General features: G+C 41.0%; 1 protein-coding gene across 2 annotated transcripts; it reads right to left on the bottom strand.

The window, feature by feature from the left end:
- Positions 1-186: 186 nt before the first annotated feature.
- Positions 187-27,335, bottom strand: snx17 (sorting nexin 17). Of its 2 annotated transcripts, XM_071916406.2 has the most exons (15): positions 26,584-27,335; positions 21,781-21,855; positions 19,700-19,817; positions 17,868-17,932; positions 15,579-15,689; positions 13,756-13,846; positions 11,051-11,138; positions 8,160-8,229; positions 7,343-7,435; positions 6,761-6,964; positions 3,823-3,951; positions 3,478-3,555; positions 2,845-2,919; positions 2,705-2,746; positions 187-2,503 (listed from the first exon to the last, which is right to left on the bottom strand). In XM_071916406.2, the coding sequence occupies exons 1-15, from the start codon at positions 26,641-26,643 to the stop codon at positions 2,384-2,386; spliced, it is 1,419 nt and encodes a 472-aa protein (XP_071772507.1). In that variant the 5' UTR covers positions 26,644-27,335; the 3' UTR covers positions 187-2,383. The 2 variants fall into 2 exon arrangements, with proteins under 2 accessions (XP_071772507.1, XP_078146063.1); XM_078289937.1 differs by lacking the exon at positions 3,478-3,555.
- Positions 27,336-27,375: the final 40 nt, after the last annotated feature.

Raw genomic sequence — 27,375 nt, 5'->3', positions numbered from 1 at the left:
AATATGGGAGTAACTCTGCAATGATGTAGACATGACTGAACTAGATCAATTGAGAACTACATCACTTCATTTCTTAGTTCATTTCAGCCTCTTGAGAAAAAGACCAATGACAGCTGTCACTGAGCTCACCACCAAAATAAAAAAAGAAGAAAACTAGTGGAATGAAACAAGCCAACACACTCTAGATGAAATTTGATACATTTTTCTTTATGTTTGATAGTGATCGAAAATGCACTCCAAGTCAAAGTGTAATTTGGCACCTACACATTTATTGACATCCAGGACTTTGCAGCTTCCATGTATTTGTTCTTGACAGTAATACGGAGACACAAAAAATGATCAAAATAGGCCTCAATGGTGACACACTTCTATTTAGTGTCCATACTCCTCTACCCTCCGCTGAAGACACAGAGAAGCATAACAGTGAAAGAACAAGACATTTCTATGTTGAGAACATTTGTTGTTTACAGTTCTGGCTACCAATGAGAGAGTACACTTGTTGATGGGCTGGCATCGATTTACATTTACGTTTCAAACCACTGAGATGCAGCTTTTGGAAATATCTGATGCTAACAGCAAAGGGAATGACTTGTTGAACCTGGAATGACAGCTGTTACAAAATAGTGGAATATGTTCATTTTGTTTGTTACCTTCCATTAACTAACTTTGTTCAGAGATCACACCAGCATCTGTGATCACATTAGCCACTTCATCAAGCACCTTTTCAGCTAAATCCTCTGAGATGATTGACACACTTTACTTACAAATTACAATAATGAATTGAAGCCCAAAAGATGCTCCGCACAACACCATTACTCGCCCCAAAAAGAAAAAGACAATCAATACAAATCAGATGTGAAATTTGTAAACACTTTTCATTTTAACTAAAAAGTCCCCTAAACATTCTGTAAACAATGATAAATGTTAGTCCTTTTAAACTTTTTTTGTTCTATACAGCTTAGATTACATTTGATCTATTTGATTACAATAAACTATTGATGATAAAGATATTAGTAAATGTTCAGAATACTTTTTAAATTGCATGTACATAATATAAAAGTGACATTGTCATAATTTTTTTATGTTTCTTTTGTGCAAAATGCTTTAGTAAACTATAATTTGGCATTTATGAGAAACCTTAAAAAATTGGTTGGAAAAAAAAAAAAAAAATCATAGATGGATTTACAGAGCCCCTTAGAAATATCCACACAATATTAAGTCATGCTCAAGCTTTCACTCAAATATCCATCTCCACCTGTAATACTGTGCAAAATTATGGGTTCAGCAAGTGCAAGCAGCTCGGCCAAATCAACCAATCTATGACGTTCTGCAAGATTCTAGGTAACACTGGCTAAGACTAACTAGATTTTCTTTTAAGTTTCAACCAATGGCATAACCTCCCCATTCTCTTGTTAAATGACAAGGTAGCCGATGAGGCAAAAAGGAAGAGTTAAGGCATTAGACTGTTTCTGAAGGCAGTATGAGTGGCTGTGCCTCAAACATAAGGTGAAAATTCCATTAAAAACACCATTGTAATCATCTTGTGGAGCCAAACCTAACTTGTTTACTAGCTTGGCACATGAACAGCATGACAGACAGAGGATCGCTAACAGTATGGAAACTAGATATTGGCTAAGTACATGACATTTTGGTATATAGCCGAGCCAAAAGTATCATCCATATAATTAAGCTGTCGCTCTGAATAGTCTACAGTTTTAATTGCTCAAATGAGATCAATTTCAACACATTCACTGGACTCTGGATAATTCAGATAACTACCCATGTCCAGTTCTGCTGTATCATCACTAGTGCCAGGTCTTACTAAACATTTGGCTCTCTAGTTGGAAAGGAACATGCAAATCCGAGATCTGGCAAGTTTTCTTCATCTGTTTAGTTTCCAATATATTAATTTACTTTGTACCTCAAAAATTCCAATGGATTATAGAACTTCACACATAATGTCAATGTACAATGGAAAAAAAAAATCAGGAATTTGTAAGACAGTAATATATAAGCGATTCTTTTGAAAGAACACAGATTTCTGCAATGTAGAAGAATGCATCCCTATTTTAATATCTGTAGCTTTGCATGCTATTTAAATGATGTCGCAAGTTCCATAACATAGGGACAAAGTTTAAATTGAATATGATGACTGTAACTAAAATACAAAATCAAGATGAGCTTTTTATAAGTCTGAAAAACAAAGACACTGTCAAAGATTAAATGAGAGCTTAAGGCAGCAAATTCTCCAGGAGGAAGCTACAATCTTGCAGAACCGGACACCTACGTTCCGCTCGGCTCGGCTCAGCTCAGCTTGTAATCTTTGTCGTCCCAATCGTTGAGAGTGGAATGGAAGGAGAGGAGGAGGAGGGGGAAGCAGGGGTTACAGGTCGTCATCCCCGATTCCCTCGAAAGCGTAGTTGCCATGGAAATCATTGCCACTGATATCGTTTGCAGAGTTGGAGGCGCTGATCCCTCGGAGGGACACTGAGCTCAGCTTGGTCTGGATGGAAGCATCGATAGCATACTTAATACAGCACAGACATTAGATTTATCTCTGTAAGAGCCTATTTAAGGGGTGTGGGGTTATGGAAATACATTATCCAACCACATTACTGGGCTGCATGTTTCACCATTTTGCAGAACACAATATTTTTTAGAGCATGACACCTTACAACAGACTCAAAAATCCACATATACTCACAGAGAGTTTGACGATTTGTTCACGGTTCGGGTCGGGGGAGTCCTGCAGCCAAAATGAACACACAGAGTCAAATTCTCCTCTTACCAGAGATCTAAATCCAACACAAAAACACACTTAGGGCATGATGTCCCATTGCTCACCAGTAGAGGGGGAGATTTCACAGCTTGCTGACTGTCTGACCGGTGGATGGAGCCGTTGTGCCGTTTCCTCAGCATCTAGGAGGTGACACAAGATAAAATAAACACATTATTATTGTAAGGAAAGAAAATCTATGAACATCTGAAGTGTGCTTTACATATAAGTATGAGCCTGATTTCAGAACTGCACTCAAAACAGAGGATGTTTGCCCATGACAAGTTTGAATGCCTGTGTGAGCCATTTAGTATTAGCAGTGATATAGTGGTAAATAAAAAGGTGAGAAATCTATTATCTCCACTTGATGATCATCATGAGGCATCGCAACCACCAAAATGAACAAAAACCAAGTTATATTTTCAGCAAAGCATCAATTTATGCCTTTTTTTTCTCCTAAAAGACACCATCTTCATGTAAATTATATCAGTTTGCTTACTATGATGTATAATGTAAATTTAGTACATAAAAATGTATGCCAGCCTAAAAACGTAGGTAAACTATTCTTTAAATAAAAAGGTGGGTAAACTGAGTTTAGGTGCATTTACCCTCCACTACATTCCTGAGTATTGGAATATTGAGCATGTTGGGTCTAGCTGATCATCATACGTAGGTGGTATTAAAATTCCCTGGAAACAAACCTTTTTGATGCTGCCCCCTGACTTCTTCACCATTAGCTCATCCACCATAGACTGAAGGCAGATACTCATCATGATAGCCTGAAATCACAGCCGGTAAAAAAAAAAATCTGCTGAATTTTATACAGTTCCAAGTATATTTTTAAACACATCTTTCATAGATACTATCAAAATAGATAACAGACCAGTTTCCGAGAGGAAGAATTCAAGGAAATGGAAGAAGAGGAAGAAAAAAACCGAGTGACCATAATCAGCACAATCACTTTGAGTCGCAGTAATTTAATGCTTCGCTTAACCTGCTCGGTGACCCTTGTTGACCCCAGATTGACCCTGTCAGTGAGCCTTTACCTGTGGACTGGTGATGGTGACCCACTGGAGGCGGTCCTTGCTCATCAAATACTCGAAGGCCAGCTCCAGCTTGACCTCACACTTGGCTGAGCTGCAGGGATTGGTCGTGCCGTTTGCTACTGGGACTTGCTGCAGTGGAGGAGGGAAAGGCGGAGGGTTATTTGGCTTTGCTGGCTGGCAGGCGTTGTCACTATCATCACCATCTAAATTTGTTATACATCATCACTGTGATCATCATTATCATCATCAGCCACTGATGATTTACACTCATTAACAATCATGTTCTATTGTCTTCATCGTCATCATCATCATCATCATCATCTCTGTCCACAGCTACAGCATGCAAGCATCATTATAATTCAATAGAGCGACAATACTTCATCACCACCACCATTATGTTTGTCTTCTCGTATGCAAAATACATGGAAAAATAGAGAGTATTTCCATATTTTGGCACATACACCTAAATGGAGGACAAGCTTCCCATTCTATTCTTTGATTGGAGGATCATATAAGCAGCCCAATGACATTTCCTATCCTACGTCTCTCCTCGTTAAGCCCTCGTTACTGTGCTGCTGCATCACAAACCGCAAGCAGGCTTAGAGCGGTAGGCACACAGAGGCACGCTGGCATGTGTGCACACAGACACACATACACCTTCTGTTGTCAAATTCACATTTAATAGGATGCTGTATTGCAACCCACACACATCTTGAGATTCAAGATGGCACACACTCAAAAGACAAACATATAAGCAAAGAAAGAGGCAAAGATGTACAAGTGAAGACATTCAAATGCATTCAGAAATCCCTAAGCCACAGAAGACGCACATTGCTCTCTGGAGACGAGCCCTCATTCCTCATTAGTGGAGCCTCTGTTCTGTGGAGTGCCGAGGCTCTCTGGGGCTCTCCAGTCTGAGTGGGACTACTTCCTCTGGGCTAGATCCTGGCTATACCCCTCCCATGCTAACTCTACCCATCATGTCCCCCCTTATCATGAAAAAATACACACTTAAGACACAAATGCACACAGAAACAAAGGGTCTGACACACACACACACACTAACTGTTTACACTTGTCCTCCTTGCAGAAATATACAGCCTGTTCCTGCTTCCTTGAAAAAGATCCAACAAGATGTGATTTGAGATATGACTGTGAAGGAGGATTGCAGGACCCCATGAAATGAGATGTTTTGGATAGTTTGTTTGGAGAGGAAAAGACTCATTAAAATGACTTCGACCTCCGAGAATGAGCTCAGGAATTAGTCAGTCTGCTGGACAATGTCTAATCCAGTTTAGTCATGTGTATTTATATATCCCTTCATCACAAGCAGGGCTTCACATACCATCATAGACATCATTTAGGTTTCTGTGATGCAGATGACTACATGGCTGTAACTATAATGCAATACAAAAGTGAACTGTTTTCCCCATTTACATTTAAATGCGGACTTGCATCTACGACTGTTCATCTTTCAAACTGGAGCTGAAATATCTGGGCAGAGCTCACAAGAAGAGAATATGTAATGCTTTTCTCAGCTATTCACACAAGTGAAAATAGCTTGTTCAGTCTTTCAAAAGAGCCGTTTCCTTTCGGGATGACTGATTGAGTGTAAGCAGAAAAAAAATGCATATTCAAAGCAGAGCAAGCTTTACTGTGACCGTGTGGTGCATGATGATCAGTGCTGAATTCCTCTGAAGCAATTCTAAAACTGACAATTTTGGAGGTTTTCTGTGCTTCCCTAATAATCATAGACGAGTTCAGAGAAATTTTATATCCATCTATTTATTTTACATCTATAAAGTGGTGGTTGTGGGAGTGGGGGTGGGGGGTATCTGTAGGACAAGTGAAACTTCAAAGGATGAAGTGGCTGAAAAGTTAATGTCAACCCGTGGAAAGCACAGGTCGGAAAGTGAGTTTTGAAGGGCAGAAATCTCAGCACCTGGCACCGTAACTGTTGAGTCACTGGTATTGATCAATAACCCTATCAACCAATCAGAGATTTATTATGGTCATTTTGTGCAATAGGGTGGTAAACCTTACTTATTACTTACTTTAATCAATGGCAATTACTGAATTTATACATCAATTTGCAAAATGATTTTTAAAAAGGCATTCAATTTTACTTTTACTGCATCATTCCATTTACTAATGTGTTTTCCAATTCAGTTTGCATCTCGCAATTCATTTGTCTACTGTTTTACCATTTACATTTCCTGCTTTGGGCCACAATTTTATTAGGCAACTTATTAGATTTAATGCATCGAGTGTGCAATGTATAAAAACTATGCAATCATTCTGAGCTCAATAATAGCCACCCACACCTCTACACTATACTGTATATATCTGTACAGAATCTGCTGGGTATGTGCTTTCTTGTACCGCATGCCACCAGATTCCCTCCTAGCAAATAGACAATATCAATTAAAGTAAAGGATGGTGTTCTATGTGTGAGGTTGGTGGATCAATATAGCACTACCCTTGTGTGGGCTATGTGTTTGGGTAATTGGACTGATGAAGATGGATGGTATGGAGGTCAGCACTTTTAGTTTGCAGGAGGAGGAGAAACTGATGCTTGGCAAGACTAAGAAAAGACATTTGGCTCTGGTACAGTGGTGAGATGAGGTTTGTAAAGCTCTACTTGTGTAAACAAGCGACTCTGGAAAGGCATGCACCCTCGCTGGTTTGAGGCGGACTCTAGCCAACTCCTCTGTCTCTCTACTCTGCCAACTCTACTGTCCTAATAATATGGACGGATTCCAAATAGATAACATATCTTTCCCTGCATAGGCACGCATAGGCAGACACCAACACATGCATGTAGGCGAACACGCACATAGCCTCTCTCCTTCCCCCCCTCTCACTCACACATACACATACACACACACACACACACACACACACACACACACACACACACACACACTAGTCCACTTACAGAGGAGGTGACCCGCCAGCACCTCATGCGTGTGACCTTGAAGCTTCCCTCCTTCATCTGTTCGTTGGGCAGCTTGACGTGGAAGTTGAGCTCGTTGTTGCCAGCGCTAACGATGACGTGGCAGCCCTTCTCGGGGAAGTCAGTGATACACGGGTCGAACTTGATATAGCCAAAATATTTGAGTGTCTGGCCTAGCCGGATGAACTGGATATAAAAAAAACAACAACAACAAAAACAGAAGAACAGAAGTGGGGATTTTAGATGAGTCATTTCTCTAAAAATGTCTTTTTCCTAACCTTGGAATAAAAACAGTTGGAATTCTCAAATAGATTCATGTAACAGACCTCTTCTTTTCAAAAGGATGCTCCCATGTAAATGCAATATGGATGTAATGAAAAATTAATATTGTACGTCAGTATTAAAAAAACTAGGCTAATTGCGTAACATAATGCACTAGAGACGGTATTCTCTACGGTCTACAGACTTTTCCTCGGACAAAGACAATTCCTTGTATTCTGCAAGCTGGATTCAAGACAAGACAATGTGGAGGTATATCAATCTACATGAGATGGCCTTGTTTACCTCTTTCTTGGAGCCTTTCTCCTGCAGCGATTTGAGCTGCCTGTGCTGGTCTTTGTTGACGAGTATCCAGCCTCGCTCAATGTCAGACACTGTCTGGTAGAGCAAAAAGAAGAATTGAGGTTCATCTATCTGCACAGATTAATAAAATACAGCATGTGCAAAAGTCACATTTTTCTTTCTTTGGTACATGCACTGATTTTTGTATTGTGGAAGAATTCAATAAGTCACTTTGCATACAGAAAGTAGAGGTCAGCAAGTGCACAGGCACACAGACACACACGTACACACACCACTTATTCTCTTTGATTACTTTTTTAGACTTCCACTCAGCTACACAGCGGCAACACTCAACAGCCACAGATTTTAATCAAACCAGCCATCCCTAAAATGTTTAAGAAAACAGAACACAGTTGCTGCGGCTAAGGGGATCAGCTATTAATAGGATCATAGAGAAACACAGGGAGGTACTGGGTTCAGCGCGCCGCAAAGCCAAAACACGCTGAACACCTCCATCAGATAAGTGATGGACCCAAGGGATGGATAAAGCCATTTAGCAGCCCAGGGATGACGCTGTGCTTGATTTAGTTTCCTCGGTGTGGTGATGGCACCGTGCAAGCTCAATGAAGCACAAAAGATGCATTGTGGAAACAAATACATTCTGTTTCGATTTACATTCCCTGTTCGGTCCCATTCCTTTGGGGGATTTTAATTTGAGAAAATGCCAAAATAAATGCAAATGCCTGGTTCACCTACATCATGCGACAAGCAACCCTAAAAGGTCCTAAAAACACTGGTGACCTTAATACTGACCCCTTACCTGGGCATATAGCAAGTTCAGGCCAACTCTGTTTTCCATTACGTCACTGTCATATGCCATGTCCCAGTAACTGCAGAAATAAAAACAAAACAGTCAGTCTGAATACATCTATCTCAAAACAACATTTACTACTATTACTTCCAGTGGGCTGAACCATTTGAATAGCATCCAGGAACTTATGAGACCTGAAACAGATTCAATAAAAAAACAATCATATTTGGCTATCTGCCGCTTAGTTTCAGCATTCTCTGACATGCGAGGGCTGTACTGGTCATAAAGTTTCATTAACTGCGGACTTACTGGCAGCAGGCCCACAGTAGAGTCAAACAAGAGACATTTCAATTGTGTGTTGACTAACAGAACACAGAGAGATGGCAGAACATTACCAAGGAGTGTGTGTGTGTACACGTGCAAGTAATGGGCTCCACTGCTCAGATTGTTTTGAAAGCTGAAGATACTATATCTTTTATCTTTAATATGTTCCATTTGTTGTTTGCTGTTACAACGACCCAATTTCTCCAAAGGCAAAGGTTTCATCTAATCTTCTCTCTTGGTTCACAGCCTCCATTAAAGAGCCAGTATAATATTAGTTATATCAAATTGACTGTTTCGTAATACCGAATAAGAGAATAAAGTAATGTTTTATTTTACATAAATTGTCATTGTTAATTGCATTTGTAGAAAAACAGGTAAAAAAGAACATGTAGTCAGGGTAGTTATGACAGCCTTTAGTTACAACCTGACATATACAGATTTCCTGGTGTTTTTAGGGCTTCATTAGCGATCTCCTGTCTGCAGTGTGTGATCAAAGACACACTTCAATTCCCTACAATGGAGTCTCATCAGCTGCATTTATCTTTTAGCTATAGGTTGGAAAATTCCTTTCTTGAATTGACATTGGTTTCATGCTTCCATCTCAGACTGCAGACTCTGTTGTCAAAGTCTCTGCTACTAGCACTGAGAGCACTGGATTTCTTTATCCGCTTTTCGATGAGTCTCTAGCTTTTGCTCATTAGCATCTCATGGTATTGATGCCTCTCTTCTGACACTTTAATACAGGCGCCAAATTTAACATGCTGTAATCTCCTGCAACTTGACTTCTGAGTAAGTATGAGGCATGACACGAGGGATGTTAGTGGACAGAGAAGTTGTTAAAAGAGATATGAGCCAAGCTGCCCGGCCACATTAGCAATTCAAAGACACTAACAAGGCAGAGGGAGATGAAGGAGAGAGTGAAAAGGGAGAGGAATGGAGGGAGGAAAGAGGGGAAAGAGTACTGCAATCGAAATGAGTGTCTGTGAGTGCATTTCTTTTGCAGCTTTAGATTCACTCATATACGTGTAAATGTTAAGAATTATTGCCAACGAGAACCTCTGATGAGACAGACAAGGCTTCTCTTTCAAAATCTGTTAAATGCGTATACAAAATAAAATGCCAATTTGTGGCTGTCTCAGTACAAATATAAGTGCATATCATTGTTGTCCTGCGAAAAACCTTGTATCTCCAATATTGGTGATTTTGATGTTTTAACTTCAGTTGAAGGATTACTACCCTTGATATTATGAAAACCTCTTAAAACCCATTGGATAAACTAAGTAATAATTCATGGTGGTCAAGCCAAAAAAACAAGGCTTTTCGCTTAGTTCTCTTAGCTGACATTTTGGAGATACACGGCTTTCACTGAACAGCGATGATGTTTTCTCCATTTGTGGCCTGGAGCACCAGCCAAACCGAACTATTTGATTCATTTTGACCTAATCTTCTGCTGGATCTCTTAATACTGGTCGGTCTGTTTTCCCTCCCAACCCTCCACTCCCACCTGTTAGCTCCACATTCATTCTCCCCTTGCTGCTCTACACTCTACAGTGAAACTAGGTCAGGGGGACTAAGACTTTCCTTGAGGCAGAAAGTAAGTCAACATCCTGTGTACCTCAGGAGGCAGGGTGATGCAAGAACAGGAGGAGGAGGAAGTGGAAAGGTGTTATCAAGTGGAGGAGGGGTGCAGTCACTAATCTCAGACTTGGCGAGGTAGCAGCATCCACACATTACATCAAGAGGGTTGAGAGATTGGACATTTTGGTGTGGACTAAACCATACACATTCTGCGACTGCATGGGTCCAAAATCCTCTATCTCATGCTAGCTATTTACCCTCCTCTGATTTTTGCCTATCTTCCATCTAAAATAACTTTCTATCTGAAAGAAAGATGAGATCAGTAATAAGATACTGCTGATCAACGACACAAGCTTAGAAAGCAAAATACTTTCTGTTGACCTGTCTGGTTCCTGGATGTCCACTGCTCTAGGTAAACAGTGTGGCAGACTTCTTGCCATACCTCCATATGGTCCCACTTACACAGAGCAGCGGGAGACATGCTGGAGCAATTTCAGGTTAAGAGCCCCTTTGGCTTTGCTGGGGCGAAGTTAAACCAATCAACTGTCTGGTCACAATAACTACAGTACTTGGAAAAAAAAAACAACTAATCAGGTCTACGCTCCAAATTAACTGCCACATGGTGACTTTGCAAAACGCGGTCAAGTTGGATAAGAAGCTCATGCTCAGGCTTGCCGTTGCTCCGGCACGTGAGGATGAGTGCATGACTTGAGATAAGGAGTGAAGCATGAGTAACATCAGAAACACCCCGAAAGAAACCTCACTGTTGTGCTTGAATGAATTATAGTACGTGCAGCGGATGCAATTTATGTGCTGCTTATCAAAAGGGAAATATTTTGCCTGCTTCTTTACAGGATTACATTAATAATACATGAACACTTCAGACAATGAATCAGAGCTATAATTCGCATACTCATGCCAATACTAAGTGTGGAGGAGAGCGCTTTGGGAATAGCAAGATGGAACTCAAAGTCGTGACGCGGGCAGGTGCTTGGTACCTTTTCCGTAGGAGTATGTGAAATTCGGAGCTCCGCAAGCTGGTGATGGATACATAAGGCAGCTCAAACTCCTGCAGCTTCCGCACAACTGAGAGGGAGAGGGAGAGGGAGAGAGAGAGAGAGAGAGAGAGAGAGAGAGAGAGAGAGAGAGAGAGAGAGAGAGAGAGAGAGAGAGAGAAGAAGGAATGAGTACAGCTACAGTATAATCCCAAGGACATTTGGATAATGGTGGTGACAACAAACAATGAGGGATGAGAAGAGTCCATCTGGACAGATCCCAGCAGGGTAAAACTGTTTGTGTGTGTGTGTGTGCGCGTGTGTGTGTGTGTGTGTGTGTGTGTGTGTGTGTGTGTGTGTGTGTGTGTGTATTCAAATGTGAAAAAAGATGACAGTCTGCATGTGTGTGTGTTTGTCCACAATCTGCAGCTGTTTCGCTGCGGCCCGTTCCCCGAGGAGAGTGAAGGAGATCACAGTAGTCAGAGATGCTGCTTGCTGCTGCTGGGTTTGCAGGCATCAATAAATGTGCACAACACTGCAAATCGAATGACTAAAATGCACTTTAGTTTGCTATTAGGTTTGCAAAATTATGTGTTTACTCCTTTATGGGCTGGAATGCCGAGTACACAAGCTACAGTAGAAAGCACATGCTGGTTAACTTTCATGTTGGAGATCTCTGGAGGAATTCAAGAAAAACAGATATAAACTGAATGGTTAAAATGTTTTGGAACACTCTGAGGCGAACCTAAGCGGCGATGGGAAACTATAAAAGCAATAAAAAAAAAAGGAAGATAAGAAGACCAACACTGCTATTTCAAACCACATGCTGGTTCAGCTTGACATGTCTTTGCATATTTTACAGCACGTATTGATTTACATTCATTTTTGAGAAACTTGTGTGCCTGTCAGAGAGGAAATGAATTCCTCTTGGTGTCCCCTTTTGTCAATACTCCCACTACCAATTTTGTTTGATCGAGGCCTGCTGGGCCCGATTTGGTTCAGCAGTCGAGTTACATTAAACACGCGGCCCTTGTCTTTCATATCACTCACATTTTCAGATTCAAACACTGTGCCAAGAATGAACAAAATGCCTGCAATATTTACAGATTCCTCCAGCTTAGATTCGAGTTCAATTGGCACCATTTTCAGCCCGGAATGAATTTGGCTTGAGGAGTGGAGGAGCGTTTGGCAGGTGGAAGAGGAAAAGAGAACCTTTGGGACAGAGGGAGGACAGGCTCGGACCCTACAGGGCGTGATGGAATGGAAAATAGGACTGGAAAAAGAAGCATCTTGATGTGGAAAGCTTTAAGCCGGAGCCACTTATCTGTGACAGCAAATACTGCCCAAATATTTTATAATGACTTGCATAGACTGAGTTTGTTTAAGTGAGTATAAACAAGAGTCCAAGCACTTTCTAGGTGCTCAGGTGGGTGGTGGGGTGGGGGGGGGGGGGGGGTATGCATGATTGGAGTGAGTGAAAGTCTGTTGATTTTTAAAAACTCCACCTGTTAACACCAAAGTGCTGTGGCAGCACTGTGTTGTTGCAACTAAGAGAATCGCTGAACAAAATATTTAATTCATGTGTTGACTTAGCCAATACATTTAGAAATAATTAAGCTACTTTTTGGTAAATTAATGTATCGTGCAACAACGTAGAGCTGGCTCATGCTTATGTGACTTCTACTGTACTGCCTGGTGTATTAGCGCACACTGCATTTCCCTCTTAGGGCTCTCCGCTGCTGAAATAGTGCATACCATAATTCCCAAATGAACCAACCGACCAACCAACACACAGAGCCCGGCTCTTACCGAGGTGCTCCCGAACACCTAATAATAAATGAATTATGCATTCTTGCCAGAAGCAGACACTGGGACATGAGATACGTCAATCATGGGCACTGCAGTTCTGCTTTTTTAACTAAACTGAATTTCCACACAGTGAGACAGACAGGCCAAGCTGCTGGACCAGAGCCAGAGCCAGCTCTTTAGGATTCCAAGCGAGAGATTTTATGAGTAAAAAAAGAAAACTCGAAGCAAAAACATGACATCAATTTACCTTGATGTGTTATTTATTTCCTATCTCGCTCTAGCTTCTACAGTAATTATCTGCCTACACCAACTCAAAAGGCAGCACCCTCTAATTCCCTCTGCATACCCAGACTCAAGTCTTTCTTCGGTGCAGCCTAGTAAATGGCAAAGTTATTGAAATTCACTTCTGTTTTTTTCCAAATCCAACCAACTTCTGTTTTCTTCCTCCGAGTTCTTCAGGATGTGCTATGATTTGTGTTTCCTCTGAGAACAGTCCTTGGATGACCTGATAAAGTAGTTTGCATTATTTTATCAAAGAGCTAAAAGCACACTTAGTCTGCCTTGATAAACAGCACAGATTATTTGAAGTTCACCTACTGCAGTGTTTACAGAAACTGAAACCCTTAAAAAGACGATTTTCATAAACGTCTGAAAGCAGTCAAGTATGAACCTAAATAATCAGCAGTGATTAATATGATTTATGGATACCAAATATGTTTTTATGGAAAAAGAGCTTTAAAATGCCTGCTGTCATACTAATGCAACATTAGGATTTCTGTTTCTAGTATACATTCTAATAGTGACAGAGACCAAGAAATATTACACAGGGCCAAATCATTTTCATTGCTTACATTCTTCTGATTTTGGCAAGTAGTGAGGGGTTTAAGGTCCACACTTACATGTTAAACCTCCATCCACACCTTCCCGGACCAGGAAGAGGCTGAAGTAACCGACGAGGTCGTCTGGGAGGTCAAGCTTTGACGCAACAGCCTGTAGAAAGATGAGGGACCGTTTATTTTCAAGATAAAATGTAATTCTTCCATTCTTTCATCTTATTTCTACTGCTTAGTGAGATGTACAAAATGAGTTTGAAATTGGTCAAGGACAGATTTTCACGATTTCGCGATCATGATTATTAGTGCAAATTCAACCAGTCCCGGCATTATTTATAAATAAAGGCAGGAAATGGACAAATCAACAGAGCACTTTTTTTTTTTCCATTCATTACACTTTTCGTACAAAATGGTCCATTCAAATCATGCTTCAAACTATGTCTACCTTGGCCTTCTTACTCTACAACCAACTCCAGTGATGCTTTTGAGAGGGAGGAGATGCAGGATGATTCAGAGGGCAATGAGTTGCAGTTATATTCACTCGCTCAAGTCGAGTGCACTTTATTCTTCATTTAACCTGCATTATTATGGCTTCCATTTATCATGAGCCTTTGGTTTACATGCTGTTAGTCAGAAGAACCCAAAGTCTAAATCAAACATCAGTGGGCACTTTGAAGCTACACAGTTTTATAATAATGAAACATATTCAAATGCACTGATTTTATTTGATGCTCACTGTGTTGATGTTGAGCTGAATGTTTATTCATGAAGAATGGGATCCAAGCACAGTAATTTCCTTTGTTCTAACTTTGAGCCCATGTTTTTATTTTGTGTTCAGAAAATAACAAGGATGAGCACTAAGGATGACCCCCCCACACACACACATACACACACATACACACAAAAACAAAACAAATGTAAAAAAACAAAAACACACATATACACACACACATATACACAGCCTAGAAGTCCACCTTGTTACCTGCTGCGGTGAACAAGGTCTATAGTTAACATCCTGCATTTTCGTTAACAGCAGTTGAAGAGTACTCCATAAAGCTGGATTTACAGCCATCAGTGACAAAGGGCATCTCACGATGCTGAATAACAACTACCATGTACTGTATATCTCTTGGGTTATTTTAGAGTGTGTGTAGTAGCAATGGGTTTTAACGCATGTACTTTTGGGTCAAAAGAGAGCGGAGGTGAAGGGATGCACTAATGTTGATTTGGTAGGCAGGCACTGCCTCTCTCATAAAAACCACATATACTATCAGGCTGTCTGTTTCATGATTTAAGACATGTAGTGCTCTGCAATACATCACAGCTTATAGGAGAGCCTGAAGTCGTACTGCATGGCCTCAAGGCAGTCCCAGGCGTCTGTTGGCACCATTATTAAAAACAGAGATTGAATGCCTATAGATAAACAGCCACAGATGCTCTGAAGGTAGATAGCGCACAGTAAAAAACTGTTTAAGACCTCAGATGATGTTATCCTAATCAAGAATGCTGGGGGCTTTAAGAGGGAATCAGCACTAAATCATGTTTTTGAGCTGTAAACATGGTTATATGGCTTCAATATAGTGAACAGCATTAATCCTGTACTTAATTTCATAATTTTATGAATTAGGTCCTGCAACCGCTAGGGCAGAAAATCGTTGTTGCACCGTCTTTCAAGCGTGTTGCACTTCTGACCGCACCTCAATCAATGATGTCAAGGCAGGTATTTCAGCTTTGACAGCGTCAAATGCTTTGCAATCAGAAAATTACCGCCCCCAAGTAAAGATAAAGGTAATCCGTTATCACAGACACACCCCTTTCCCACTTTTCGCATCTTTCAAAATTGTGTACTAGGTGGAGACCGGCTGAACCCTGGGCACCCCGTCACAAACCTCAAGGACATCCTCTGTCTGGTCCGAGGTCAGGATGTTGACTGTAACCTTCTGACCGTTGGACAGGCAGATCTCCAGAGCAACCTCTTCTGTGGGGATCTGCTGGGTCTCCTGTGGCACAAGACACAAAACATAAAAGTTATCCTTCACAGTCAACTTCATGGGTAAACTATGGGTTGTCCTTCCTATCAGTCAGAGTTGAATTTCCAGTGGGGATTGCTGAGGAAGAAATGGAAAAGTACCTATACTAAGCAACATTCGTATAAACTCACTTAATATGTAACCTTTGACCCATACTTACACCTCAAGTGCCTAAAACTCAAGAATACTGAATCTGCTTCACCATTATAGGATTAAACTCTAAAAGTAACATCTGGTGTGTTTCTCACAGAACTGTGAGCCTGGAATGTGCAAATGCCCAAATCTCATAGATAACATTGACCAAGTGGCTTTGACAAAATAATAACTTGTCTTCTAGAAGAAGGCGGTTCCTCTTATTACTCATCTCCTTAAAGTGCTAGAACTATAATTATCATGCGTCGTTCAATCTTGTTCATATGACCTTATACCTTTTGACCAATAGCTTTATTATATTCTATCTGTATTAACATAATCATGAATATTCAACACTATAAAATGCTGTGTAATCCAGATTTTGAGTTCCTTGGCTCCCAACCTACAGACTGAATAAACCTGTCAAATCTCTCGTCCTGAGTTTTCTTCCAGAGGATAGACACAAAACATACAAGTTATCCTTTGCCATTGTTACACTTATCTTCTCAAAGGCATTTTATCATTCAGTCATGCAAGGACAAATAAACTCAGCAGGTCTGAATGTTCCCAAATTGGATACTGGTTGCATTGCAATCTGCTGATTATGATCATTTTAGCGGCAATTCATCTGTCAACTGTTACAGACATTGCCTCATTAGTATTTAGCCATTTCGACTTACAATATTTATCTTCAGTCACTTGTTTGTAGAGCGGTCTCTTCCATTTACAATACGACTACTGCTTGACACGGAAAATAAGGGATTGTTGTTCATTAGCAGTGCTGTGTTTATGCCCTTGTTCAAGCACTAACTGAACAAGGAGGACAACAGAACAAAACCAACAAAATGCATGAATAACAAGCAAGGAAAATAAATTGAACTGCCAAAACCTATGAATATTTCATTTTCACAGAACAAAACTGTAAATAATAGCTACTGAACTGAAAATGAGAAACATGAAATTGCAAACTGGATAACCCTAGACTCTTCTGTCCCCAGGCAGTCTCTTGCCACCTCTGCAAAAACCATCTCGCATCCTCCCCGCTCCCTCACCGAGGGGTCTCAAAGTGCATCTCGATCACTAAAGGTGCAGATGAAATGACAACACCGGGTGGTAACTCATCTCCTATTCTGCACTTGCTGTCCTCGCAGTGCAAGGCGATGGGGGAGAGGAGAGACAAACACAGACTCTAATAAGAGAGCAAGACAGAGGGAGAGGGAGAGATTGAGGATGGGTGTGTGACATGGCTGCAGACTGATGAATCTGTTCATAAAGGTTACTGGATTTACACCACTCCTGGCAACGCAGGTCACAGCTTGAATGATGACTGTTCAACCTTGCTCCCTGATCGGAATAAGCCAATGACACACCATCATTTTGAAATAGCCTCTTCTGGCAGGTGGCAACAAAAAACACCAGAACAGCACTTGTGTTCTTACAATCTCATCCACTTCCACTATCAGTACAGCATACAGCACACTCTGGCATTTAGTACTACATAAAAAGCCTGTTGACAAATCCAGCAGGATGAATCATAACTTTCCTCGCATTTTCAATATTTTTTGGGATATATGATATAATGCTCCAAAGGGATCCAACTCCCACACAGGATGTAACCATGTTGTTAAATTTGGCCACGGGTGGCTTTCCGCACAGTTTTACGTCTGACATAATCTGTTCATTTATACGCATGCAAACCAAAACTGAAGCTTACACGTCACACCATTCCCTGACCAACTAGCTTATGCAAACATAGACAATATACACACTATCACATTTTTCCCTCACGCATGCTAAATCAGATGAGAGAATGCGCTGCCACAGACTGTGACAAACATCAAGAATACAGCCACCTCACTCAACAAGTTACCACATTGCCAAAAGTAATTACTAGCCTGCCAGCAATTACTGCATCAGCCTTTTGGCTCAAGAGGCACATCCTGCCTCCTCACAGGCCTGCTGCCCGTGTTGACGCAACACAAAACTGCCTGATCCAGTAAGGAAACAACTACCAACCTGCTGGGCTTTCCTTAAGAAGCTGTTGAACATCTCACTGGCTCCAAGCAAGGGGTCCTGACGCACTGTAAAGAAATGCAGAAGACACTGATGGACATTAATCCAAAACACAGCAACACGATTACAAAATTCTTCACCTCTCATTGTTCAGTTGAAAGGAACATGTACAGTGGGGGATATATTTAGCTTGGCATTGATAAATCAGCAATTAGTTGAGGGGCTTTGAGTGGATGTTATGTAAACATAAACCTCCTTAAGGAGAGCTATTTCCCATTTCTTCATTTTTCTCTTATCGTGCATCTTTGTATTTTTGCAAAACGCGCTTGACCACTCAACATTTGACAAGGCAATTTAGCTTAACATACAAACATTGCACTTCATGAAAAGAAGTCAGTTAAAGAAACATTAACTGGTCATCTGGCGTAGTTTCAAGTGACTGTAAATTATTACAGACCAGGAGGAGTCAACATGATAAGTCTCCAGATTTGGTCAATTATAGACTCTCAGACTGTCCAACTCTGCCTATTTTGCTCATCTGACTTTTGTTTTCTGTTGTCAGTTTTCCTTTTGCAGTGTAGTGAAGTTTAATTAGCCTAATTCATTGTGCTATAACCTTATATGACTTAAATATGACCAAGTCTATCTGTAAGTCAGTATGCTGTTGCCCTTTTCCAAATTAGTCTAACCCTTTCACAAAATGCAAAAGTTCTGACACTCTGAAAAGCATTCAGTATTTGTTAATGTTCATTTTAAAAGGCTGTACAAAACAGCGTCACTGCAGATGCTTGGGCTCATGAGCCCTCTCCCTCAGAGCAGATTGTGTTTGTGGCGGTTAATTTTCCATAACTATGTAAAAGCCATGATGTAACCAAGCAAACGTCCAGCCAAGAACACCCTGTGTGTGTATGCTCCCAGACTATGAGCAAATACGCACTCCAACAACGCTTCCTTGTTCTGCTGAAACTGCCAGTGCTTGAGAGGATTAAAACAAACCCACAGCATCGCTGCCAGTTCCACTCCATTCACTTTGTGTGTATGGCCAAAGTTCACCCTTGACCCGTTTGGAAAACTTTGGGCAATAGCCTGGAGCCTCCTAAACCGGGATATGAACCTCCCATTGGGCCTTGAACATGATGCAGAGTTGCAAAAGAAACCCTTCAAAACATCATGAGGCACATGTTCAGAAAACAGACACCAGGTCAAAACACCAGGAAATATGAATTACATTCATATTTACATTCAGGTTTTCTTTCAGAAAAGAATCCAGCATACATCCCTGGAAGTGGCACATTAGATACTACAAACCCATAAAACTCAAAAATCATACCAGGGAATGGGTCTGAAATACTGAGTACAGAGAATGTCTAATTTCAGGTGCGTCAGCTTTGGCTTTGTGTGCCAGCACCCACTGTGCTCAGATCAGCAGTCCCTGAGTGAGACACCCATAGCTTTTATGTGGCATGAAGAGACCAGTGTACGTCTGGCTCCCCACAGACACCAAGCCAAGTCATTCTTAGGGTTGTTGTGGAGAACTTTTCAGCTAAAGTTTTTGCTGCAAAGTTGCACTGTTAGAAAGACACAGTCTTGTTTTTGTCTTGGTTTTTTTCTTTTACTAAATAAATCACAGTCCCCACACTAAAAAGGGAAAATAATAGTCAGGGTTAAGCATCTCAATTCCACTGCAGTTCAGAGGAGAAAAATTTAAATTCCATCTCAGAATTTAAACACTGTCAAAAACAAGCACAACGCAGCTGGAATTTAAATTCAACCAGAATTGAAATGAAAGGCAATACAAGCCATCAGTGAAAGGCCATTCAGCATAAATAACTTACCAGCCTGCATGTATTTCTCCAGCTGTTCTCGTCTCTGTTCTACCTCAGCAGGAGTCAGTGTGAAGATCTTCTTTGGAGGGAAGGCAGGCACCACATTATTGCCATACTCTTTCTTGATCTGTTGGTACAAAGGGAAACTTGTGAAGCTAAATTGGGTGTATTGTACAACCTCCAAACACTGTATTTTTCTCTTCTTTTAACAATGAACTCAAATCAAAAAATCAGATCAGAAAAATCAGATTACCATTTCTTTTTTTTTTTAAATAAAATTAGAAAACCTGTGAAACAAGACATATATGGTTTCATATGATTAAGGTCTACAGTAACTGTCTCCAAAACCCATTACCTGCAGTATACATTAGCAGGCTCTTGAATTAAAGAGTTGTGAATCCACTTTCCTCAGAGGTACATTCATGCCGTTTAAGATGAATCACAGGTTTATTTTAAGCCGTGCTTCAGCGAATAGCTGGTAGAGTTTCCATGCGTAACACACGGACACATCTGGAACGCTGAATGTCTAGTCATTCCCAAGTTTACTTTGTCTTCCAGCCTCCTTGACTCATTTATTCCCATTGAAATTCATTTTCTATCATTAGAAGATTGGCAGCTTTGAACCATGGAAGTTTCAAACTAAACCCTAAATAATCTAGAACCAGACATCAAGTAATGTGTAATTTTGACCTGTAGGTTGCTACAGGCAAAAGGAGCGTGCATCCGAAACTTGTCGGCAGGAATTCCTTTTGCCTTACAAGGCAACTTGCGCAACGTCCACTGACATGTTCTGTTTCCTTGTTACAGAGAACATTCTAGACCCAACACGTGATGAAGATAGGCCACGGTGCATATTGGAGGGAGTGAGGTGATTTTTACCTCAACATACTGCCCTTTGGTATTTCCAATGCGCAAGAGCCAGCATTGGTCACGCATACAAATCAGCTCTTGTAGCCACAGACACTTAGCGCGCGTTACAGATGCATCAGAGTCCCCTAAAGCCGAAAAAAGCTGTGAGCTCATGCAGCTTCTCCTCGACTGTCCCTTAGCAGAACTCTCCAATTCCCCATTGACTTTCAACAGACCCTGGAATCTGGCGGAAGATTTGCAAATCTTTCACGAAAGATAAAAACAAAAAGAGAAACCATTAACATTCAAATTTTGTCAGCAATAACTGGGTGGAGTGAGTGTCCCGCAATCACCAGAGTGTTTTCAGGCCATGCATACGCCACAGGAAGCCCTGCGGGGTTGGAGCTCTGAACCGAGTGTGTCTTCCCCACACCCTGTTGCCAAGCAACGGCAGCTGTCAGACGGGATAACATAGGCTTGAGGACACAGATATCAAAGTTTGCCCTTTCCTTCCTTATTTATTAATATATGACCACAGGAGACTGGGCACTTCCATAAGGATATGTTTTGTGTCATCGCTTGCATTTCATACCATGAGGAGTTCAGGGGCGACCTAGCAATCCGACTACCTTGTGATTCACAACACCTAGCTTACAATCAATGCATCCTTCACTCATGGCCTCTCCAATATTAGATATATACTTTGTTCACAAGAGTTGTTTAATTTTCTCCTTCTGCAGTAAAAATAAGAAAAAGAAAATCAAAGACACGCTGGATGCCAAATAATTTTAACGCCTAATAAGGGCTCCAACAAATTGCAGTGGCTGTGTGTGAGGTTCCACTGAGGCAGAGAACAGAAAATACTAAGCAACTCAAGGCTTTCCCACAGCAGTACTTTCTCAGCTAAAGTTCCCTTTCCCAGCAGGTGAAGTGAGAGAAAACAGAAAGGCCAAGAACATTCCTTCCATGTCACCCCCCTCCAACCTCCTCTACAATACCGGCCATTTACATGCATTAGCTTTAACTCGGGGAGGAATAAGAGCGCGAGTCTTCAAGCGACGGCGGTCATGATTCAAAGTGACGGGAGTGCAATGCCGTATCGACCGGACAAAGATAAGTGAAAGGTCGCGTTGAGGGGATGTTGTGACATTTAAACACAGTGTTCAGTGCGCCGGACATACAGCCCGATCACCACTGGACCACAACAACCTGACAGCACTGGGTATATTTTGATGCCTTACCTGTTCATGGAGACCGAGAAGTTGACTGTAGCGCACCCGACAGTGCAGGACACCGTTGACGTGGATGTTGTAGGCCTGTGGGAGAGAGGGGGGAGACCAATTGTGAGGAGAAGAGTTCCTTCTGTGCCGAGAGACTCTCTAAAGGTCTGAAATAACACAGAGACTGAACCTCAAAAGCCTGTATCGATCTGTTTGGAAAGCTTGTAGGTGGAGCAGCAGACACAAAAACGTCAGGTTAAAAGACAATAGCGCTTTCTATCTCATTCGGTCTCAAACTAGCTCTTCGTGCTTCTTTTCTATTCATAATTGGCCAGCATAAAGCAAAACATTTGCTTGAAAATGATCTTCAGAAAAGGAAGCAGGGTGGCTGATTAGAATTTCAATGCGGAAATAAAGCCAGAATTTGTAAAAGATAGTGGACCAAACTAAAAAAAAACTGTTTACATGCTGGACCTAGAGCATGAGTTTCACTTCTGATTTCCCACACCTCCTCGAAACAAAATCAATCTGCATCCACCTCGCTCACTGCTGAGTGTTTGCCCACTCCGCCTTTGTTTTCATTAGGAGGACCAAACAAATGAAGTGTGAATTGGATCCAAACCCTTCTGACTTCCAGTTGAACAGTTTCTTCCGAAGGGGAATACAGAATCTACAGTGCATTTTCCAATCAAAACAGCTGCTCCTCGCATTATGCAGGGGCTAATGAATGCAGAAAGTGAGGATCACACAAGGAATCTTTCATTCTTTCCCTGTGACTCCCCTTGTTTGTTTTGACAAGAGCCATCACTGGGTACTCCTCCACAAAACCACCATTTGGAATCATCAAACCAAATACGTGCCTGCAGTCACATTTACAGACCAATGATGGAAAGTAAAGCAAAATTTTGTTGGTGTCAACTGCCTCATTAAAAACTTCTTGAAATGTTTTGGATTATACTGAACCACATGAATAACAAAGTGGCACTTTATTGATCCCCTTAGGGAAATTCTCCTTCAAGTTTGTGTGTTGAGTGCAGGCTCACCTTCAAAACAGGTAAAACTGTTCTTGAACTGGCAAAATTCCAGTGTTTTGCTCAAGTATTTCCAGTCTCAGTAAACCATTACACAACCCTGCCGCCCTGAACACCGACACGTTCATCCATGGTGTTAGGGAAATTGTCTCATATAAACAAATGCACAACACAGCTCAAAAACCTTGGCACTTATGCATATTTTGACTATTTACACAGTATATCCATGGTCTAAAACTGTCAAAGGTTAGGCCTATATTTTGTTTAAAAAGCATTCAGTTGCTCTCAGTTCCTGAAAACAGAATATGAAAATGATCACCTTTCCAAACCTCTCGCGCTCTCTCACACACACAAAGACCTTAACTGGTTAGCTAAAGGAGTCTTTTTTATGATTGGAAGTCTGGAATTGCCTAGCCTATCATATAAATACTGCTGAGAGAGGCTTAGGATCACAATTGAGCCATTTTGTCATTGACAAGAATATATGCTCCTTCATTTGCTAAGAGGAATCGGCTTCCACACACACACAGACGAACAGCTTTGGGCAGGGATGAGAGGAAGTGCATACGTTGGTAGGAGACGTTTCCTGTTTGAGTGTCAAAGCACAAACTGTCAGCACTTTAATCTTCTGCCGCGTCTGTTCTCAATCTCTATGAATATTTATAGTCAACATGCTGTGTCATCTGTCCAAACAAAACTAGTTTTGATGACTCCTGACCTCACCGTTGCATGTGGTTGTACATACCATTGTTGACCCAGGCGGGCAATCAACAGTATAAATTGGGAAGAAAAAAAAAAGAACAAACCAAAACTTCTAGAGGGGAAGAGGAAGGGAAAGGGAAAGGAATGAACTAAAAGATGTGTATGTAGGCAAGATTCAGGCAGGAAGGAAGAATGAGTATGCAGAATGTCTCGGCTGTGTGATAAGACAAAAAAAAAGTACCGTGAATGTTTTGTGAATTGCAAGCAGTTGCATTTAGGGACAATTTTAGGGGATGAGATCATTTCCTTGAATAACCACTATGATTTACCATTGCCCATTTCACATAATACTAAGTAAAATGAATAGGATGAAATCACTTGACGATGTAATTTTTCAAGTTTATGGAATTCTAGGATGAGTGCTTATGTAAGCATAGTGTAGAAAGAATCCATAAGTGCATTCCTTAAATGTCTGTAAAATATTTGCACACTGTCAGAGACAGGTTGATGCATAACCACATGCACTTGAGTATAATTTACATCCTTAGTAAAAAAAATAAAATAAAAATATAAAACACAAATGAAGTGAGCTTGTTCATATCAGAGCATCTGAGCTCAGCTATCAAGCCCTAACCTGTTTCCTCAGCCAAAGTAAATGAGTCACCGTCAATTACAGGTAGAAGCACCAAAGTCTCTCTCTTTCAATCTCTCTCTCTCTCTCTCTCTCACACACACACACACACACACACACATCTACTGTACCAGCCATGAAAACTAGGAAGGAAGATACAGCATGTCTACCAGCCAACAGAGAGTGTGAGCAGTCATAAAGAAAACGTTTTTGTGTGCTTGCACCGGAATAGCGGCATGTAAAAAAAAAAAAAAATGCAGCCCTTGTTATTCTAAAAATCCCCGTGCAAACTCGGCACATTCTGTGGCCTACTGGTTCCAAGGTACACAGCCCATCTCTCAGCATTATAATCAAGCAAGGTCTCTTCCTGTAGGCTGGTTACAGTAAGGTCACAATGACAGTCACAGGACTGCCAGCTGAAAGGCGAAAGGCCCTCCATTAAAGCTCCCACTGCAGTACAGGCTAAAGCTGTGCCCAGCCAGGTAGAAGAGAGTCGGGGAAGGCTGCTGAAATGCCATAATTACAATATTGACTTTCAACAGCAAGAGTAGGTTTTTTGGAAACAATTGTAGGAAAGGATGTAAACAATATTAGATCAATTTCCATTTCATTTTGCAAATTATTGCAGGACTTGTACAGAAAACGCACACCATATTTTGTTTGCTACTACTGCAGAGAAAGTCGATATCTAAGCTCATATCCAAGATTAATCTTGTACTTCTTGAGGCAGCTGGCAAATTGAACAGAACACACACACACACACACACACACACACACACACACACACACACACACACACACACACACACACACACACACACACACACACACGGGAACTCAAATATCAACGGGCTTCTTCCAAGAATGTCTTTCCCTTTGGAGCACATGGGATCAAGATGTAAAAAAAAAAAAAGTGTCGTCCACTGAGTGTGAAATTAAGAAGGGGAAGTGTGATTTCACATGAAAATCCTTTCATGGTACAGGCGTGATCTAAAAGCACCTGGTAAGAAAATAATTCAAAACTAGACTGAGTTGTGTATCATGAATGGGTCTGACTGACATCCAGTAGGTACAAGTGGGTACTGTTATCAGCCATGTTAACATACATGCATTCACACTGATACTCTTGTCTAATTCCAAGAGTCATAAAAGGGAAATAACATTTTCCTAAAGTGCTAGTACTTCTCTCTGAGAGTGTCTGAAGAAATGTCGAATATCCATGACACTTCACTATGGTCGTCCTTGAGCAACCTCCATGAATCATTCTCACTAAACACTAGAGTGCAGTTCAGCCAATGTGTCAACATACAGCTTGGCTACTGGAACCTGCTGCACACCAGATTTTAGTGGAGGCAGCTTGACAACCAAGAGAGATAATCCCCTTATCGCTACTCTAGATGTACTGGCAAGACATTACTGTATTTTAGACTGAAAGATAGAATTGTTTGTTTGGGAAGGGGTCTGAATATGGTTTCCAAATGCAAAATGTGTAATATTTTTGCCCCTTAAGAACAAGGGGGGGGATTGCAATATCATGGCTGGTAAACCTCAAATCTCAGAAAGGATTTAAACTGCTGACTCAAACCCTGAAAAACAAAAGGGACTTTGTTGTGCCTGAGGTCAGGAATCACTTTCACTGCTCCATAACAGTCTGGGCCACAGGCAGTACAGTTTATTGAGGTGGTGAGATGTTCCGCTTTGACAGTAACTGAATACATCTCAATGTTACTTAAAACGCCCCCTTGTAACCGTGCATCAGCAACATTTGGGGCCTACATTAACATTTTGTTTCTGTTTCCTGTAAGATAAAGTCTAATGTCAAATGTTAGGTTTAATCATGATGGGGGACATACCAAGAAACAAAAGGCCACTAACTGATGGGGATTACACTCCTGTTAATGTTTTAAATGACCTTACAGAATTATAACCTGAAGTTATTCTGAACATATGCAATCTAAGCAGGGATGTAGTGGAAGGTAAACCCACTTTTACTCAATTCCCCTACCTTTTTATTCTCTGAATAGAGTTTATTCACCTTTTTATACTGACATAAATCTTTATGAGATCAATTTATAGCATATATAATAGTAAGTAGTATCAAACTAATGGAAATTGTTTGGGGTTAGGTTCTTTTTAGTAGGAAAAAAGCAAAAAAATAATGATTTTCTGAAAATGTAACTGATTTTTGTTTATGTTGATGGTGGTTTGCCTTATGATGATGACCGACCGGAGGTCATAACCCACCTTTTTATTTAGCACTACATCACTGTTTATATTATCAGAGAATCTATTTCTTTCTCAAACCCACGTACCAGCCTCCGTTTGATAACAACATAACAAACTTTGGTGTGAAACGTTACATCTGCATTGTCATTAGACCGACCTGTAGCCAGCTAAAGCCAACGTTAAGCATTACAAAGTAAGAGCTCATGAAGCAAAAACACAATTTGTCATGCTCACCACATAGGTTGATCCATTTTCTCCCGAACGAACCTCCGTTTCGGGTATGGAAAAATGCATTTTAGGTCAAAATACAGACTGCTGCCGGGCGACAAGTCCTTTTAATACCGCTGCTTGCGATGGAAAAGGCACCACAAATTCTCACAAAGTCCACTGCAGTGACTGTCGGCGGAGACTACAGAGGAGGAGGCTCTCATAAGGTTCATCCACTGGTTCGTAAGTCCGAGGAAAAGTGGTGCCAGGCTGGAGGAGACCAATGACGACTTTTTATCTGACCAGCAACTCATGTACCAACTAACATTCGCATAAAACTTCTCCCACGTCAGTGTTAAACTTTTCTCACTGCCGTCCCCGCAGCAGCCATGTTGCAAGTGTAAGTAATTACACCTTCATTGCTGGCGTAAAAAAAAATGTCTTATTTCACCCACTTGTAAATGATTCGTGCTGAGTTACAACCACTCGCTGCAGAAAAGGGGGTTTAATGATGCAGATAATTCCGTTCACTTGCGTAACCAGATGAAGTTTCGGGATAAAAAGGTGCAGTTGGTTCCTGCAAAACCCCCCCAGCGTCGCAGACCCGATGGTAAACGAAATATGAGGGGGGACAATTCAATGTGTTATTGTTTTGCGTGTTTCCCTGTTTCCTACAGCTGCTAAATAGCAATCTATGCGGCCACGGAGCAACCACGTAAATAAAAAATGTGATACAAATCGAAGAAAAGCGGATACAACAGTGTCGTCAAGCCATTATGTGTTCAACCTGTATCTAGTGGCCCATCAAGAGGCATTGCA

The sequence above is a fragment of the Centroberyx gerrardi genome, chromosome 18 (assembly GCF_048128805.1).
Source record: "Centroberyx gerrardi isolate f3 chromosome 18, fCenGer3.hap1.cur.20231027, whole genome shotgun sequence".
In the NCBI taxonomy this organism is placed as follows: Eukaryota; Metazoa; Chordata; class Actinopteri; order Beryciformes; family Berycidae; genus Centroberyx; species Centroberyx gerrardi.
Note: the sequence above shows the minus strand (reverse complement) of the source record. Positions and strands in the feature narration are given on the sequence as shown.

Bases quoted from the DNA above. Each gene is read 5' to 3' on its own strand.
- snx17 (XM_071916406.2), bottom strand. From the start codon at position 26,643: ATGCATTTTTCCATACCCGAAACGGAGGTTCGTTCGGGAGAAAATGGA. The intron at 15,690-17,867 runs GTTGGTAGTTGT...CTTGTGCCACAG, and splicing joins TCTTAAGGAAAGCCCAGCAG to GAGACCCAGCAGATCCCCAC. The intron at 2,504-2,704 runs GTGAGTATATGT...GCTTCCATCCAG, and splicing joins AACAAATCGTCAAACTCTCT to ACCAAGCTGAGCTCAGTGTC.